Source organism: Amblyomma americanum, chromosome 7 (assembly GCF_052857255.1).
Source record: "Amblyomma americanum isolate KBUSLIRL-KWMA chromosome 7, ASM5285725v1, whole genome shotgun sequence".
NCBI lineage: Eukaryota > Metazoa > Arthropoda > Arachnida > Ixodida > Ixodidae > Amblyomma > Amblyomma americanum.
In genome coordinates this window covers 120672369-120691661 of record NC_135503.1, presented here as the reverse complement: position 1 = coordinate 120691661, position 19293 = coordinate 120672369, and the positions used below count along the sequence as shown (strand labels likewise).

The 19293-nt window shown below is 43.9% G+C and overlaps 1 protein-coding gene across 4 annotated transcripts in view; it reads left to right on the top strand.

The window, feature by feature from the left end:
* LOC144099515 (complement factor B-like) overlaps nucleotides 1–19293 on the top strand; it is a 333633-nt gene that overhangs the window by 181711 nt on the left and 132629 nt on the right. For all 4 annotated transcript variants that reach the window (XM_077632874.1, XM_077632872.1, XM_077632873.1 and 1 more), the window contains one exon: nucleotides 10832–10939. In XM_077632874.1, the coding sequence (XP_077489000.1) occupies nucleotides 10832–10939 (108 nt within the window). The remainder of the gene's footprint in view (nucleotides 1–10831; nucleotides 10940–19293) is intronic.

The following is a 19293-nucleotide window of genomic DNA, read 5'->3' as shown; positions in this document are numbered from 1 at the left end:
GCTTAACTGAAAGACATCAAGCTCAATCGTCTCGGTTGCTGGGAGTACCATGTTGTGACGCGCCCGCCTCTCCTCGAGTGTTATTGATTCTAGCGTCTGTTCAAAGTGCTCAGTTGTTATTTTCAGGAGTTTTAAAGAAGGCTTAAGTAGCTATTTGCTCCATGCTTCTCGATGGTCTTCTGAAAGGTTACTCATAGATGGGGAAAAATTCCTAGATCGTGTGACATTAGGAGAAGGAGAAATGGTCGCTCGTGAGCCCTGTCGGCGTGTTAGTTTTGCTTTACCTTAAGCCGTTGGGCTGAGCCACATTGTCGTTTGAGGTCATACCTTTGCCTTTCGATGGCATAAACAAAAAAAAATACAATTCTAATAGTCATAACTCCACCACTGACTGATTCGTGTGAGGTCATACCCCGGTTGCATGTAATTTTCGGCTAGTTGTTTCCACCTGCCGTTCAACTCATTCTTTAGTCTCGCGAGGGCCACATGTCCCCTTCTCTTTCTTATTTTTTTGTCGATATATATTTTTTTATTTCTTGAAATTTCTCTGTGCATTATTTCTTCTTTTTTGCATTCCGGTCAACAAGCCTTTCCATCTGGTTCTCCTATGGGAAGCTCATCTGGTTTTAACGGCTCGCGTGTCACCGTGTGGAGCCACGTTGGGCAGCCGCAACCTCAGCCACCTCGTTCAGCCCTCTTTAGGAATCACACGGGGCCACACATACGCGGCCAGAGGGGTACAGACGCCCACAATTGGCGGACACTTCTCTTTGTTTCAAGCCCCCACCACGTTTTTAGTTTGCTTTTGTTTTTTGCTCTTTTTTCTTTTCTTTCTTCTCGATGAAGCCGCGTGCCCGCCCAGCCCGGCCTCCCTCTTTCACCTCGTGTGTGCGTGTGTGTGCAGTGATTTCATGGATACGCGCCGCGCCGCCTTTGCTTCCCTATTGCGGCATAGGTGTCCGTTGTGTTCCATTCTACCACTCCCCTTTCTTCTTTATTTTTCTTTATTTCTCTTCTTTTTAAGCCTTCTGTGTGTTAAGTCCCATGCTATAAGAAGGCGCGTCCATGCACTGTATGATCATTTTTGAAAAAGATCGGTCCTCCGATCGAAACGTTGAGCAAAATTAAATTGTTTCCTTAAAAGAAGCGTATACTCCGATGTAAATTATTTTAATAACACACACGCGCACACACACACACACACACACACACACACACACACACACACACACACACACACACACACACACACACACACACACACATATATATATATATATATATATATATATATATATATATATATATATATATATATATATATATATATATATATATACACTTTCCTGTTGGAGAGATCATGTTTGACCCCTTAAAAACGTCATCATTTTTGCAGGTATGCTTAACTGTAGTGTCGAAGACGCATATTTAATAGTTGTTGACATTATCAATTGCGGTTGCCATTGCACTGCAACCATAGTCTTGCCTGTGAAAAGTGACCATTCAGGAAGGGTGCGAGGCAAGGCGAGGAGACCCCTCCAGTTCTATTCACCATGTGCTTACGAGAGGTAAAGTGAGAACTGGATTGAGATGACTTCGGCTTAAAAGCTGAAGGAAAATACCCTATAGTAGGATGCAAATTAAGAACGCAGCGGCTTTTCCTTTCAAAAGACCCCTTTCGGTCGGGGATAGATTCCTCTCTTCATTGTGGCGCCGTTCCCTGCATTGTCACGCTAGCAGGGCCATGAGTATCGCCCGATGCCATTTACTGCAAAGGGGTCCTTCATTGGGGAATAGCCGCGGCGTTCTTGAATTGTATCCGACTATAGGAAAATAAGATTTCTTGATATGTATGCATTTGTTTGATGTGTATGTATGGTGGCTGAGCACCATTTTATCCCCCTTATGTATATCCTAAAGGGACTCTTAAGGGTAAATCAATGATGATGATAATAAATGAAGACGTTGAGTTGCTGTGCAGCTCTGGGGCCAAATTGAAAAGCATAATCGTGGACCTTGGTGGGCATAGCATATCGGCAGGTGCAAAAATCAGAAAATCTCTTAACTAACGTTCAGCGGCCTTGGAAGGGCACCCGAGCTTTCGTTAGGTAGCGAAGCAGTGGAAGTGGCAAGAGAATACGCCTACTTAGCGCAGGTGGTAACAGGATTTCCGCACAACGAAAGTCGAATACTTACAAGAATAAAAATATGTTAGAGTGCATTTAGCAGGAACTCTTAAGCGATGAAATAAAATTTACCAACATTCCTCAAGAGCAAAGTATGTAACAGCTGTATCTTGCTGTTGCTAACCTATAGAGCAGAAATGTAGAGGCTAGCCAAAAGGTTGAACTGAAAATCAGGGCAACAAAGCGAGGCATGGAAAGTCTGGGTTTCTCAGTGGGCACAGGCCACTAACCACCGCGCGTAGGGGCTTCGCGTGACACAAGAGCCCCGATCAGCCGTCACCACACGCACCCTGGCGCACCTCTGCGGCGCACTCAACATTTGCAGAGAGGAGAGCTACTCGCCGCTAGAAACAGGCCTCCTCAAGTTCACGAAGGAGACGTTTATTGATGCCGGCCGCCAGCGGTACACAGACTCAACAGTCTCCCCGTCCCGGGGCGCGCGAGAAACAAGGCTGCGCTGCGCGTTCGGAGCGACGAGAGTAATTAGTGTGCGCCGCTAGCATGCCGCTTCTGGAGAATGTCCCCGCGGCGGTGCTGTGATCTCTCTCCTGTCGGCCGTTTGCGAGAGAGGGCAGTCAATGCAAGGTACGCCTGTCGGTGGTCGCTGGACCGCACTGAACAGGCGCGAGCCGCCGCAGGTCGAGAGCCCGTGCTGGCGAGCTCGAGTACGCACTGATCCGAACGGCAAAGGCCGGCACAGACCAACAGTAGCGTACGCATCTTACGCTGTCCCGGAGAAGTCTCTCTCTGGGCTCCGCCAGTGACATTCCCGAAGAACCAATGGGGCCTTTTTTTGATTGCGACGGTGGCGGTGCCTGGGAGCGGCGGTAAACGCATGGATTGCTCAAAACTCCCCCAGACAAGCCCAGGCAAGCCAATCCTGAAATCGAATATGGAGGCTCGCGTTGAGGCGGCCGGTTTGCTCGCGTGTTCGTGGCGCTGGCGGACGCGTTTGGTGACTAACTGCTCCCGTGCTGCTTTTCTGAATGATTTCCTATGTACCTACGTTATGTGCTGCGTGTATTTGGACGAGTCTGCTTAGGTGCCATTGGTGCATGGTGGCGAGCGGCGCGACTGCATAGCAGCTGCTTAGGGCGCTCGCTCGAGAAGCAACAGCGTAAACAAATCAGTTCAAACAACAATTTATTAAAACTGCATAAGCATTCACAATGGACGTACAAATGTGGCAATTCTAGGCATCAGTAGGGTATCAAGTTCAGTGACCACCACTCCAAACAATATGCATCGAAAAATGCCAGTATGCTGCAAAATGTACCGAACTATCAAGGTAAGTATGGTATACATATCCAAATCTTACATCAATCATTATATGTGCATACACAATAACTTTGTACAGATTCAGGCAAATGGCAATGAAGTAAAACATTTCACATGTAATGAAATATATCAATGTGTGGCGATGAGTATACACATACAAAGTGAGCCAGCGAAAAGTATCAACCTTCAACTTGTGCAGAAGAATTCACAGTGCATAAGTAGACATAATTAAAAACTTTGAGCAGAATAACACAGGACGGGAGGGAGAAACGCGCACACACACACACGTACACCAAGGGCAACGTAATATGCTGCAGAGCTACATAGAGCTTCTTGTACAGACACCAAGAAAAGCTCACCTTCTAACTCCTCAAACAATGGGCATGTTTACCTCTTAGCTAATGAGTTACAGGCTTGCATGCTGCTTGGCTCGTCTGTCACGCTTTATTTCGGTTACTTGTTTAAAGTAAACACAAACTGAAGGAAAATGTGACCAAGGGAGGTCGAGGAAAGACTTTTTGAAAATTCGCAGAACTGTGGCCGTTGCGGGCGCACAACAGCAATAATCAGAGGTCATTAATTCAGATTGCAGTGATGACACAGTGGAGGGTAAACCAAAGTATGCATGCGTATATATAGCACACCAGTGAAATAAGAAATATAGTGTGCGGTGTGTAAAACAAGTAACTGATTCGTCTCTGTGTGGCATTATATTTAATCTACCACAATGTCGGGTGATTTACTAAATGTTAAATTGCAAGTGGTCCTTGTACTGCACAGTGTCCGAACATGATAAGGGATTCAATTAACATGCCGGCCTCTAGTACTATGTCCCTCCTAGTGCATGTGTTGCTTTGGGACGTAAAAACCTTAATGTTACAACTTTCAGAAGGAATTCCTAAAACAGCTACTATACGTAGCACTTTATCATAGTTTGAGAATGCCTGTTTTCAACATTAGCATACATGTCTAACAAATCACATCTATGCGTATACTCTTCTTAATTGCTGCGGAGTCGAACACTTGAGCCAGCTTGTTTTTGACGCCGCTGTATTCCAGATATTGCTAATTTTCCCAACAGCAAAATAGAGTGCAACAGTCATGACCAGGGGAGGGCAAATTATAAACCACAAGACCCTTGGATTCTGCAGAGTACTTTTTGGATTTTTTGAGGAGCTGAAGCCAGCATGTCTCAACATTAAAAGGACCCGGATAAGGGGCCTCAATAAAGGTGCAATATGTGTGGGATTTCCCCAGCAAGAATTATTTTAATGCGTTTTGTGGAAGCTGAGTTATATGCAGACAAACTACGAACTTCCACGTCTTCTCGCCTTTCCCTCTCCTCTCGCACGCCAAAACGGCGGCGCTCCTCTGCCGGCCCCAACCACTGGGCCCCTCCCCTACCTACACCGGGTGCGGCGCGCGCGGAGTGGTCGCGGCCGCGGTAGCGCGTGACGTCTGAAAGAATTTGGCGCTGTGAACCAATGATAACCCCCAGATGCTGACGTCATTTGCAAGACGTGACGTCGTCTGCCAGGTTTTCGTGCGAAAGTCCGACACCGCGCGTCGCCACGAGGTGCGAAAGCGGGAATTTTTAAAATTGTATTTTGCATTTTCCGCCCGCTTCTGAGGTCTCATACGCGGCACGGACGCTCGGTGGCCTGTGCTCTACATAGTGCAAGCATTTTAAAGCCAAGCTCAAACACACCTTTTGTGGCCCTTAAAATTTTGCTACTTTATTTGTTCACTAATCACGCTACAACTCCTTATAGATACTGATTTCAGCATACAGCTAGTCATCGTAGTAATTGAATTGAGGCATTTCTTGACTGGCTGTATGTCTGTTAGTATTCGTCAGTAATAAGTAAATTCAAAATGCCTGGTCATAACAATGCTCAGACTAACAAGGCACACAACAGTACCAGAAAGCAACCTTGCATTTCATAAAATAAGGGACGCAGTAAGAGCAGACGCAAGTACAGTATATGCGCAACCAAAGCAGAATTATAAACTAGCATAGCAACCACGCTCACTCACTGTGGTGAACTGTGTGTGTGAAAGACGCTTAGCAGAAGGGTGTTGCTCTGCAGAAGCGCGACAACCCATCTTACATAACAAATACAAAACACTTATGAACATAACAAATAAATAGTTCAATGAACGTTCAAGACAGAGCACATAATCAGTAGGCAACAATAAAAAAATAAATATTTTACTTATTTACTAACACGATCCGTCATGAATACAAACAGTATATTTACGCTTCGTACTAATGGGAGCACTGTGTTTCGACTTTGTATCTGTGCTTCGGTTCACGAATGAGGTGTAACCATGTAGCTTTGTGTGGCAAAATAATTTAAGAAACTTCAGACTGCAGCCTACTGAACAGACAATACCTTGCCGGTTTGGCATCCTTTAAAATAGATTCCTACACACATTCGAGATGTGGACACTGGGCACACTAAGTGAGTTCTTGTCTGAAGGCGGAATAAAATTCCTTTAATTATATAGACATTCTTCAGAGGTTGTACCAGTAAATATAAAAACGCATTCAGGATCACCATTCTCCTTGAGTAGTATGAAATGTTGGTGCCGCTCATGGACTGAGACACCGTCTGCTGCAAGCAGTGTTCTCTCACATGTGCGCTCAGTAGTTCTCAGATCAAAAAGCTTTTCGCAAGAGTGACAGCGATATAGTACACATTTCCACATGCTATGCGAGGGGCATGTTGGGAAGACGTTTGCACGTCAGATGAATTGGAGCTTTGCGGCATGCTGTGGCTTGTGGTTAGTATGCTGCTTCATGACAACAATACGGAAGCGTCATCCAAATTGATGATGAATGCATTTGTTGTCACTTCACTGTCTCCTTGAGAAAGCTTGAAAACTTTGCCAATACAAATATGTTTTAGAGTGGCAACGGATTGGTGCAGATTGTGTGCCTCAGTACGGCCTTTTTTGATGAATAATTCAAAAAAACGTTTGCAAAGGGTCCTACAGAAATCAGTGAGTGAAAAGATGAGTAAGTTAAAAATCTTCTTTTGGATAGCCCACAGCAGGAGCAAGGCTTTGGTTGTATTCTGCCAACGTTTGATGTAGCGCGGTTGCTTGCCCCGAGGGCAACCAAAATTCACATGGGTAATCCTATTTATGGGTGACTCAAGAAAGACATGGTGTTCCGAACCCTCACATATGCGCACCAATACTCGTCATCCTGCTATTTCAGTGTTGAATTGTTCAGGCTCTCAAAAAGCTGATCTGCCTTTTCCGCGAACTGTTCTGTAAATCTCGCCTCAACAGAAAGCCCCTGAATGGTGATGAGAGTGAGAAGGGCCACGGACACAGATTTGCTGGGCACTTTTTTGCCATACTTAGCTCTCATGTCAGCGAAGGGCATCGTGCAAATGTGTTGTCCTTTAGTTTCTTTTCTAATCTGCTTCTGATATGTTCGGTTGGTCTGTTCAAGTATGGCTTATGGATGGGATGGGTGAGCATTACTGACAGGTTGACATTGTTCCGACTCCTGAGCCCATATGACTGCGGTCACCAAATGACCCTTTGTTTCAAGACACTGAATTAGATCTAATAGCAGCTTCTATATTGAAAGAGCTGATGATGATTTGTGAGCCACCGCAAATGCTACAGACTGAATATAAGTTCTTGATATGCCAGACACTGCCATAACAAGAGCTTTATTTCCAAAATGAGAAGTGCTTGTATTCCCATCATCTATGAAGCCAATTACGGCATCCCTTATAGCCTGAGTCGCTTTTGGACATTAAACCCCCATAAACCATAAACAATATCTTGCGACTGATCATACATAAAAATTCTTTTGAAGGCTATTTTATTGAATAAAAGGCAACATGGTTTGTCTTGAAGTGGCGAATTTTTTGTTGCTGATTCTATTGCATTCGTGGCACCTGGAATAATACCAAGTGTCAATGGGATGTCTGCCAGCCACCGCCTCAGCATCCTCACATGCGGGAAAGGATGCATTTCTCTGAAGAAGCAATAAGATATTTTTGGAGTGAAAGAGGAAATTGAGATCGAATTGTTTGTATTTACCAGTGCTTTTTGGATTTTGGAAAAGAGCAGAGCCTGATCTCAAAAAGGGTCGTGTAGCAAATGCGGCTCATGCTTTTTTAAAGCTTCCTGATGTGTAACTTGCCTTCTCTCATGCCTTTTTCAAATCCGGCCCAGTAGTTTCCTGTATCTGTCGCTTTCAGAACGCAGTTTCTCAATCCGATTGAGGATTTGAGCGGTGTACGCAGACGTTCGTCGCCTATGTCTTCTTTTGGGTGCTTCAGGTGCAGGTGTCACCGTTGCCTGTCCAACGCTGGGCTCTCCGGCACCACTGAAGCCATCGGGCAGGCTTCACCTGAAAAAATATGAAAGAAAGCAAAGAGAAGCCTTTTTGTGAGCCCCTAGAGCAGCCTAGATCCCATAAAAATTACTGTTAGGGTGTAATCACATAGCGACTAATTGCCCCCCGTGCAATGCTATGTCATGTTTTGTTTGAAGTGGTGAATATACTCAGGCAGAAATTAGTTTTCATAGGTGAAGTTTATCAAGTGGTGGTTGGAAGAGTTTCCCGTCTATGGACTACAAATTCACAACCACAGAAATTCAATGTTGCAAAAAAGCAGTTCATTAAAGAACATGCAAAATTTTATTAATTATTGACAGAAAGCAACAACCATTGCAACATTATGGTTTTTGTACTAGTTCATCCTCGGCTACATAAGCGAAGTTTGCAAAAATGCGACTGTAGCGCATTGTATTTCCTCATGTATCTTGTTCGGCTGCTGCGTCATCGTTTACATGCACCACATCAAACTTGGTGGTGCCATGCCCAGTGCAGGCTGTGGAACGGCAAGCTGCACCCACTTTCAGCTTAGGATGCTTTTGTAAGCTGCACCTGGGGTGTTGTATCAAGTGCAGGTGGCAGGTGTTGGGTGCCTCCTCACAATTCAACTTCCTACGTGTCACCTGTTTCCGTTCGAGACGGGTCGCATTCGAGGCAGGTCACATTCATATAAACGTGGCTGCGAGACAACTGGTATCTCGTGAGCTCTATACCTATATGTTGCATTATATGCATTTTAAAAACTTTGTGAGCAAAGTTATTAAAGGTACGCCTATAATTATATGCTTTCTTCTGAAAACAATTAAGAGCTTAAATAATGACACAGTTGTGTCTGAGCAATGTGCACATATTCATGGCATGCATGAGTTATGCAAACGGCAGAATCAAGAAATAATTTTTTGAATGAAAGTAAAACTGATGCAGTATTCGGACCTCTCGATATCCACCACGAAATTATTCAGACTACCAGTTCACAGTTTTTAGGCAAATTAAAATAGGAGCACTTTGAATAAATTCTCATGTTTTCTTTTGTGCACTTACCGCCATAGGATAAGTTCCATGATGCTGCTGTGGACTAGCACCTGTTGAAAGAGAACAAATGCACTGTAGAAAGTTCGAAACCATGTCGTTTAATGCTTAGGTGTAATTTTTCTTAAACTAGATTTGCATTGCGTATGTGAGAAAAGTAAAACTGGAGGGAACGAAGATGGGTACAGGGAAAGTAAAAAAAAAAAGCTGCCTGCTCAAAAGGTGCCGCCTCGCGTATAAAGATTTAAAGCGCCCTCGGCCTCCCGTTCCCCCAACTAGCGGAAGCGTCGCGAATCCGCGAGAAAGCCGTAACAAAATAGGCAAAACTATTTCTGGGAGCTTCACGAAAGCAGACACGACAGAAAGGCATGAGATAGGAGACACGTCCCGAGATGGGAATACTGTGGAGAGTTTGGTGTCCCCAAGTAATTGGTCGATCGTGCACGCTTAGAGCGAGAAACGTAAGGGACAGCCGGGATGGAAGGCTGGGAAAAATTTATAATGCTTAGAGCAGGCGGCAGGTTGTACCATGTAAAAGCGGCCTCTAGAGCGGCAGCACTACGGTACACAATAGTTTCCAGCAACGCTTCCACGTGTCATATTCGCAAATCATTTCTTTGATATTTTATTTTTAATACTTATGGCTAGCTATAATGTACTTCACAAGCATGTTTTTCTTATCTATTGTGGCCGAGAAATATTACTTTTATTAGGCTTAACTTCAGCCGCGTTTACCGCCGATACCAGGGTCGTTGCAATCGCTTCGATCGTGGCGGCGCCTACGAAGCGGGTTCCGAATTCCCGCCAAAAGCCACCAATGGCAATAACCCTTGAGAATCCGGAGCGAAGCTGTGGCGGAATGACAGTGATTAGTCACCCAGCCGCCTCTCAGTCGCCTGAAGCGGGAGATAGGGAAAGAGGAGAACAGCGCGGGACGCCGGCAACAGCCGCGCAAAGGTCACGGCGGGAAGCCAGGATTACCGCAAAATTAAAATGATCGGTGTAACTGTAAGACATAAAGAGAAGGCAGAATGGGGAGAGAACAAAAGAGAGTTAAAGATAGCCTAGTAAAAATCGGGAACAATTGAGCATGGGCCGGGCATGCAATGCATTAGCAAGATGACAGGTGGTTTCGTATGGTCACGGTATAGATGCCAAGAGAGGGCATGCGTAGTAGTGCCTATAAAGTTGTAAGGTCGCCAGATGATATGAGAAAGTTTGCTGGGAGCAGGCGTCCACCTGAAAGGCAACAAGGTAAATTGGAGCGATATATGCAGAATAGAGTTATGTCTTGCAGTGGCTGAAGTCTGGTTGTTGATGATGATGATGATGACCGCCAGGGAGATGCGTGTTATTAGCGTGTATGTGCGGATAAATTGAAAGCAAAAAACAGCATTCCCAAGGCGTTTTAAATTTGCGACAAAGTTGCGGCGAGCCCAACCAGTCGCATTGTGAGCGGAGGTCGTAATGTGAGATATTTCATCGTATCATTCAGTAATCTGTTGTATATTATGTTGTGTAGGCTCGCTCCCATCAGCATGGTACTGATAGGGGGAATAACCAAATAAGCTTTCTGTGTAAAATGCTCTAGAATTGAGATTTTGGTCAATGTTTTGTACCGAGTCGATTTTTTTCTAGCAATTATATTACTTTCTAGTGATAATATGTAGCATGTACTTGGTCTTCTGGATATACATCAATCAGCTTGCTCGTTCCGCCAAAATGACAGCTTAAACTTTCCTGTCCTTACAGTCCCATTGGGTATAGAAGGAAAATTATGGTGAACATTAAGGAGAAAGTAAAACTCAGTTTGAAGCGACTGTAAAGGAAGGTGTCTTAATACTACTGGCGCCCGGCTACATATAGCTCATTTAGCGTGAGTAATCTTGACAGTGCCAGTCATGTGGTACCAAAGCTCTATACAGGGCATTAGAACGTCTCCTTGCTCATTTCGTTTTCCTTTTTCCAGGTGGCGGAACATCCATCAAGGCTGGCCTGGAGAAATTGAAGAATAGTGTTGCCAACGTGAAGAGCCGCCATACAAAGATAAAGTTCGCTGCATTTCTTATCTCAGACGGTAAGAATTTTTAGGTCGTACCTTTATGTTATCATTTAGCCATAAGCCAAGATCAGTGTTAGAATGCAATAACTTATACACTGCGCTGCGACCACTCCACTCAGCCAAAATATATACAAGATAGAACTTGAAAAGGTGCACTTACAAAAGCAACGTAAGGAACAAGTAGAGAGAAGGGCAGGAGGCGTTAAACTGCCCACTCAGTTGAGCAACAAGTTTAAATTACCGGAAACCGGTACTCGTGTTTCGGTCTACCACAGCCGACATGTGCTCAATCACACATGACAGTAACAAAACGGCGCATTTAAGAACACGTGAAGTTAAGTCGAAATTTATTTAGGCGAAACGGGAAAACACCTATACGCTTTACAGTTTCAGTCATGGCTGATGAAATTTGTGTTAAAATTAATCCAAAGCCCTTCACTACGGCGAAACGTGAGACCCCACGTACCAGACAGGGTCATGTGCATTACCTCAATTGGCTACAGCTTAGTCTAGGTGAATAGAAAAAACGTAGCCAGTCTTTAACCACGGAAGCACCAAACTGATGAGCGATAGCACTTGGGCAATGGCCCGGGTTAACCTTGGAGGTCGCAGTTTTGTCTGGCGCCGTCAATTATGGCTGGACATCAATTTTGGTCTAAATCAGACAAGGTCAAATTTCCGGGGTGGGTCTATTTTGACTGACGAATAGTGCGAGTGCATGTATTTGTGCTACGTAGAATACGACGATGAGCAGGCAGTGCCGCCAGACGGAGCAAATGGAAGTTGTCGTAGGCGCTCTTCAATGCAGAGTGGGAGATTGTGGTGCAGTTTAAGACGAGGTGCGTTCGGCCCTGGCGATAGCCTAGGAAACGCATCATAGAAGTTACTGCAGTCGATCCACTGTCTGGCTACAGCCGCCTCCAAAATGATGCTCATAATAGCCATAAAAATCTGCGTGAATACCTGGTGTGCCAATTTATTTCCAGCATTCTAAATCTCTAATACCTCCTTTGCAAGAGCTGCCTGGCTTTCATCACTTAATGCCCTCTGAGATGGTGGTTCAACAATAAAAGACGCGTGCGAGGTCTAATTTAGGCCACTGATATTTTTCTGAGGTAAAATGTTGCAACAGTATTTTAATATTGTTTATGACATCAACAGTCTAGCAGCAACATTCTAGCAAAAGAACCGCAGCTCGCAAGTGGTGGAAAGGTCCTGGAAGTGGTAACGGAATATGTCTACTTAGGGCAGGTAGTGAAAGCTGGTCAGGAACACGAGAGGGAAATAACTAGAAGAATGAGAATGGGGTAGAATGCATATGGCAGGTTCTCTCAGATCATGTACGGTAGTTTGCCAATCTCCCTCAAGGAAAAAGTATACAACGGCTGTATTTTACCAGTGCACATCTAGGGGGCAGAAACATCTATGCTAATAAAAAGGCTTAAGCTTAAGTTAAGGACAACGCAGGGAGCTATGGAAAGAAAAATGATAGAGTGGGTGATAGAGCACTCGCCGTTTAATGACATCCTCGTCGAAATCAAGACTAACAAATGCGCTTAGGCACGCATTTAATGCGAAGGCAACATAACCGCTAGTTCTTAAGGGCAACGGAGTGGATTCCAAGCGAAGGCAAGCGTAGCAGGGGGCGGCAGAACGTTAGGTGGGCGGATGAAATTAAGAAGTTTGCAAGCATAGGTGGGCCAGCTGGCAAAGGACAGGGTTAATTGGAGAGACATGCTTGAGGCTTTTGCCCTGCAGTGGGCGTAGTCAGTGTTTTGATGATGTTGTCTTCATTTGAAGCCCAAGAATAAATTCGTTATAGCTCATGCACGTCATTTAAGGTGTGATCACGCTTCAAAATGCGATTGGTGCTGACGCTTCGATTGCCAGACCTGTATACTCGTCGTGGAATAGAACCCACTTCTGACAGACCGAAAGATCACGGCTGCACCATGCATCTTTTAGATAAGAATTGACAGCATGGTGATAAATTTATCTTTCAGGAGACAATTACACACATTCCAGAACTTCCACCGAAGTTGGTGAATACGGGGGCTGTTTCTTCCTATCTGAGGCGACACCATGCAATTATCAGTGTAAAAAATGGGCCGTACACAGCAGCCACGCACATTATTTATTTATTTATTTACATATAACCTCAGGGTGGAAGCATTACAGAGGTGAGGGCATTAATACAATGACAAAATACGTGAACAAAAATACGCTATCAACATAATTACAGGGGATGAAATAAACAGTTATACATTTCTAAAGAGTTCAATTTTGTTAAATATAGCGGAATGAAAGGTATTTATGTTAACAATGCTTACTGTCGATGCAGGAAGGTGGTTCCAGACGCGTGATGTCTTGGGAACAAACGACATCGAGAGTAATGTAGTGTGGCATGCCGGAACACCTACTTTGTGATGGTGGTTGCGGTGAGATGATACGTAAGCTGGCGGCGAGATGAATTTCTGTGCTTATGCAGGATGATGAAAAAATTTAAGACGCACATGTGGAAGGCTCCTCGGCGAATCTGTTGATTAGGTGGACTTAGATTACATTTGAGTGAATTTATGCTTGCAATGCGATTACAGTTAGAAAGAATGAAACGTGCTGTATTGTCTTGAACCGTTTCTTGTTCATGGATTAGACTGGCAGGAGCAAGGTGCTCAAATCGAAGCTGCGCACTATAATTTCGATCGAACTAATGGTTTTTACAATACGAGTTTTAGAAATGAGGGCGGAGAGAGTAAGGATATTTTTATATATCCAAAAGTATGATTAGCGCTATTTACTAAGTGATTAATGTGAAGGTTCGAAGTTCTCTGGCGGTGATGTCCAGACAGTAAAGAGAAGAAGGGCTAGAGAACCGACTTACTCGCATTCCTTTACACTCAGCAACATTTCGTTCCATTAGTGAGATGTCGGACCAGTTATAAATTCGGTGTGTCTGATTGAAGGGTTACTGTATCGCTTCGTTTTTTATTTCCTGGAACACTACGCAATCATCGGCAAATAAGTGAATGGATTAAAACAATCAGGCAAATCTTATATATATATATATATATATATATATATATTATATATATATATATATATATATATATATATATATATATATATATATATATAACAAAGGGCCGAAGACAGTGGCCTTTGCGGCACCAGATAAAACTCCTATTAGGGATGAACTGCAGTTATTTATGGATAGAAACTCTTGGCGGTTAACGAGAAAACATTCAGTCTATTTTGGCAACTGATCATCAAGGTTAATTTGGCGGAACATAAGTAATAGCAGTTCGTGGCGTACATTTGCGATCTTCTGTGTGAAAGATAAAAGCTTCGTATCGCAGGATTACTGCTTTCTTAACTTTTGCTGTCAGCAAATAAAAAAAATTACCAGGTTAGAAAATATCATCTGTTCTAAAACCTTACATCGGTATACTAGTAAGCGAGATGAGACCGCAGTTGTTTGGTGCCCGCTTGTTACTGGTTATGAAGACTGGCACCACCTTCCCTATTCTATCATCGCACGGCAGGCTTTCTTATTTAAGCTTTGTTGAAATATTTTAGAGAGAAAGAGCGCTGACATTGTGCTAGTACTATTAAGGAATTTGACCGTAATACCGGAAATTCTGGGCGAAGAGTAACTTTTTTGCGAGTTTCCGACATTCTGGATGCCTGCACTGTCTACAGGCATGCGGTGATGCGGACATAATTGCATTGTTACCAGCAGGAGGCATGGGAAACTGTGAGACAGTAGCACTCATGAAGTGTTCGCGCATATTTCATTCAGCAGTGCAAGGCATTCACGGTCAGAAACACGTTATCCATTTGATTTATTCGCGAAATTTTCGAAAGCAGTCCAGAGAACAGCCAAGCACGAACGCAGATCCTGTCTAGCAAAGCGTTTGAGGAAAATTGGAAATGCATGAAACGAACACTATTGCATTTTTCTGGTCCGATGTCAACAGCTTTTTGTTCACAAAGCTTATTAGTTAAAATAGCAGAACTAGACTCATTACACACACGCAGCACTGATCGATCCTTATCATTGCAAATACAACCGAAATCACCAAGGAATATAACTCCTCGACATGACGAAGAGTAGCTAGGTATAGTCGAGGGTACTACGGAATCGAACCCAACCGCGGTGGCAGCGTTTCGATGGAGGCGATCGAAACGCAAAGGCGCCCGCGTGCTGTGCGATGTCATTGCACGTTAAAGAACCCCAGGTGGTCGAAATTATTCCGGAGGCCCCCGCTACGGCACCTCTTTTTTGCTTTCTTCTCTTAGTCCCCCTTTATCCCTTCCCTTACGGCGCTTTTTAGGTGTACGCCGATATGTGAGATAGATACTGCTCAATTTTCTTTACCCAAAAACAAATTTCAAAATTTTAAATTTTGTTCAAGTGCGAGCGCCTGGTTAGCTGAGTAGCTGAGTAAAAAATTTTGAGCAACCAGTGCACGAGCTTCAACGACCATTTTCGTTTTGGGTATCTCACCCGTGAACTGCTAGCTGTGTTGCTAAGACTCTATGACCTCACATAATAGCGTCGTCATCGGCGGAACCTTCTACGGGTAGTGCTGCCGATCGCCGAGAACGCTATTGTCTTCGGAAGCGACAGGCAAGAACGCTGACAACAAAAGAGCGCAGACAGCGCGGTCGCCCGAGGAAATGTCAGGCGCTACGTTTGAGGACAGAAGAGGAGCGAGGGCAACAACGCCTTCCAAATCGACAAGCGAGAGCTTTGAACCTTCAAACCAAGGACAAAAACAATGCTTTTGGAAGCAAAGAGGGATAGCGTATACCTTGGAGGTTGACGGTCAACAAGAACGAGGACGCTTTCGCAAGGAGCGGGCGAGAGCTTGCAACACACCCGGGATGACTGCTGCTGCTGCCGCACGGGTTCACGAACACGCTAGTGTGGCGGAGCAGCCATTTGTGTTTGCGCCCTCGCTGCATTACGACTGGGCGGACATGCTCTTTAAGAAGATGGGCCAGGACATGGGTCAGCACGCATGCCTTCGTGCGGTAAGATAATCAAGGCGTAGTACGGTTTAGAGAGCTATTTTTTTTTGTTTACAGTTTTGGAGCGCGCAAACAATGGGGATGTATTGCTTGAGGGCATTATACTATGTTACAAAAAGCACTATACACCACTGACCGTAAATTATGAGCTTACTAAACCGATTCTACTAATCTCGTCCCTCCATTAGAGTTGCTCATTATCTCTCCTGTTATTTCCTTTTTATCTCAATACTTCCTGCCTTAGTATCACCAGATGCCAGTGTTTTCGAGGATTCTCACTTGGTCAGTTGTAAATTAGGAGTTTAGTTTATGCTGATGAGGTCGCCTTTTCTGTTTTGATAAAAAGAGTGTGCTTGAAGCTTTGCATTTAGCAGCATAGTTATGTTACGTGCTGGTGGAGGTAGGTGTTTAGCTGGGCTTGAATATATCCATAGAGCGTGTTGGCAGCGAAGTCACTAAGAGCCTTCTCGCTGTCCGTGCCACTGCGATGGCATTAGTTTAGTGTGTGTGTGCGGGGGGGGGGGGGGGGGGGAGGTGAAGCAAGCTTCTTCCATTGCTTGTGCCTCTGCTGAGGTCGGATCAGGAACTTCAGTGTGATGACGGACTTCTTGATAACGGGGACCGACTGAAGAACTTGTAGCGTCGGACTCAGCGAAGGTTGCGTCTGTCTAGTAGGTGGCGTGTGATGGGGCCTTGGAATGAAGTGCTCTTGCTTCTCTGTTGGCCGAATCCCTCTAAAGGTCGATGTTGCGGGGTATAAGCGGTATGTTGACGCGCGGTACGTGGTCCCGCTGTAGTTGAAAATCAGAGATTTGTTTGAGGTGCGATGTGCTGAGTAGAAGTATTTCTAGTACTACCCTGACTTTATGGCAGGTGGTAAAGCTGTGGCGCAAAGCTTCATGATTCGCGGCAGCCTTCTACTCTTGCGTGTTCCGCAAGGCGGTTTGATGAATGAGAGAATTGGCTACTTATTGCGGTACACATAACTCCGTCCGTATTCATTTGAGGATGGCTGTGACAAGTTGAGATTTCTTTAGGTGGAGGCATGAGTAAGCATACGTGACTCGTGACAACACTGTGGAGCTCGTGCTCACTGAGTTGATGGCTTTTACGGCAGTGTATTTGAACATGTGGTGGAGGTTATTTATTTGTTTTACGATTTTTGATGACTTCTGCCATCCGGATAACATATAAGGCCGAGGATGAGAATATGTGGCTGACATGGAATATGGAAGTTATCAGTGCGACAGCGGTAGGCATTAGTGTCCCTTCTCTTGTAGTTGAGAACAATGTCAACTGGTTTTTTGGGTGAGAACTTGAGCCTCACGCCTGCAGCGTATGCTTGAAAAATGTCCAGGCGTTGTTTAACGCTAACTTCTTGACATCCTGCGTTACGCCAGTCGCGCCATAGCGTGATGTCATCTGCATAGATGGCATGTTGGAAGTAGGGAATGCCGGCTAGTTTAGCGTGATTTTTCATTACTAATCTGAAGAACTTCGGGGATATAACGAGGTTTGGGGTGGGCCCTGTTTGATTGGGTCTGGTGGTGGGGGCTTATTTTCTGGGCCAATGAGTCTTGCTGGCCGATCGGTAAGGAAGTTTTGGTTAAAGCTTCATCGGCGGGCTCCTGGATCGGTTTCTCGAAAGTTGGATAGGATTGCGATGTGGGAGATATTGTCGAAAGACCCATGGTATCCACACCCAAAATAGTGTGCAGTTGGACACAACTCGTGACTGCATATACGTCTTTGTATAGTCGTGAAGCAACATTTTGACAACAGATGCTTAAAGAAGGCATTGAGAGTTGGGCTATAAAGAGAAAGGAGTTTTATGTAATTTGAACAATTTTCAGTACCTTTTTTAGTCAAACACTGTAACAATTATTAGATATCTCTACATTTTCCAGGATTCGAAAGTAAATGAAATCATAAAATAGGCTTTGTTTAATTTAAAATACTGGACCAAAACTGCAAGAAACAAAAATTTGTGAATTAGAAACGTAAAAGCAGTCACATGGTACAGTTTTCACTCTAATGCAAAGAATATGAAAACAAATTTTTCATAAACGAAAATTTTTGTTCTGAGAATGGTTACCTTTGCAGCCGAAGGTGACCATTCGCTTATGTTAGTTGTTTGTTATAGTTATACAGATCTTACTGGAAGAAATTTTGTGTCAGCAGGTTGGCTAACGACACTTTACTAAATTCAATTGGCCATTGTATATATTTATTTTCTTGATTTACATTTGACATTTTTGTTGTGTGTTTTGTTTTTGATCTGTTTAATGTTGTCTAAGATATATTATTTTTTATTTCTTGGACGGTTCGCGCAACTTCTTCTTTCGTGCTGTTTGTACTCTGGTCGGCTTGTCACGTTTATAGAAAATAGGCTTTTTGATTTAGAAGAGCGCCTTTTCCGGCATTGCATTATCAGCGGTTTACTAGATCAGATTACTTGTAAGTCGTTGGAACTAGCAGCCCGGTTAACTAATATTGAATGTTTAAATTTTCAACTATTACTGTTAGGCCCCTCGATTATTCAGAGGTGTGTACCCCACCGTAAGTAATACCCATATTAGGGTTTAAACTTTCGGGGCCACGGTTAACTTCGACGCTGTAAGCCAACATATTTTGGCTACATTGCGCCAAAATACATGCGCCTTCTAGAAACTGGCAGGGACCTCTCCACTACACCTAACTCGTCGAAGTAGCCAAAATTTCTTGCGCCAGAGAGGCGAGGGTAACCGCGTTTTTGAAATACTACAAACTGATATGTATATCACGTACGGTTGGTTACAAGCCTCTGAATAAATAGGTATCCTAACAGTATTAGTTAAAAGTTAACTGCACAATATTAATTGAGCAGCCTGCTAGTTATCATTTCAAGCTGTATCCCGACTTACTACACCGCTAATAAAGCTGTGTCTGAAAAAGCGCTCTCCTAACTCAAAAAGCCCATTTTTAAAAAATTGCTGAAAATCTAAGGTGAAACACCCCGTATAGCTTTACATTCTAAGAGCAAAATCTGAATGTGTTTTTCACTGCAGTCGCATGTCATACAAATATAATTCTCTTCTGTGTACTTAAGTTTATAAATGACTGGTTTTGTGGAAACTAGATCTAGTGTCAAAAATGATAGCACTGCCTATTTAATTATTATGTAGGATTTTAATCCAGATTTTTGTTTTCCGGCTGTGTAGTCAGGAAGTAAATCTTTTGGTCTAATTTTTGTTTCTATTTAGAAGCCTTGGTTTAGCGGATTTCTCTTGGATGTTCGTGGTAACTTCCTATGTTGCCTGCCTAGCCTGTCGTAAACTTCCTGTTCCTTTTGCTCA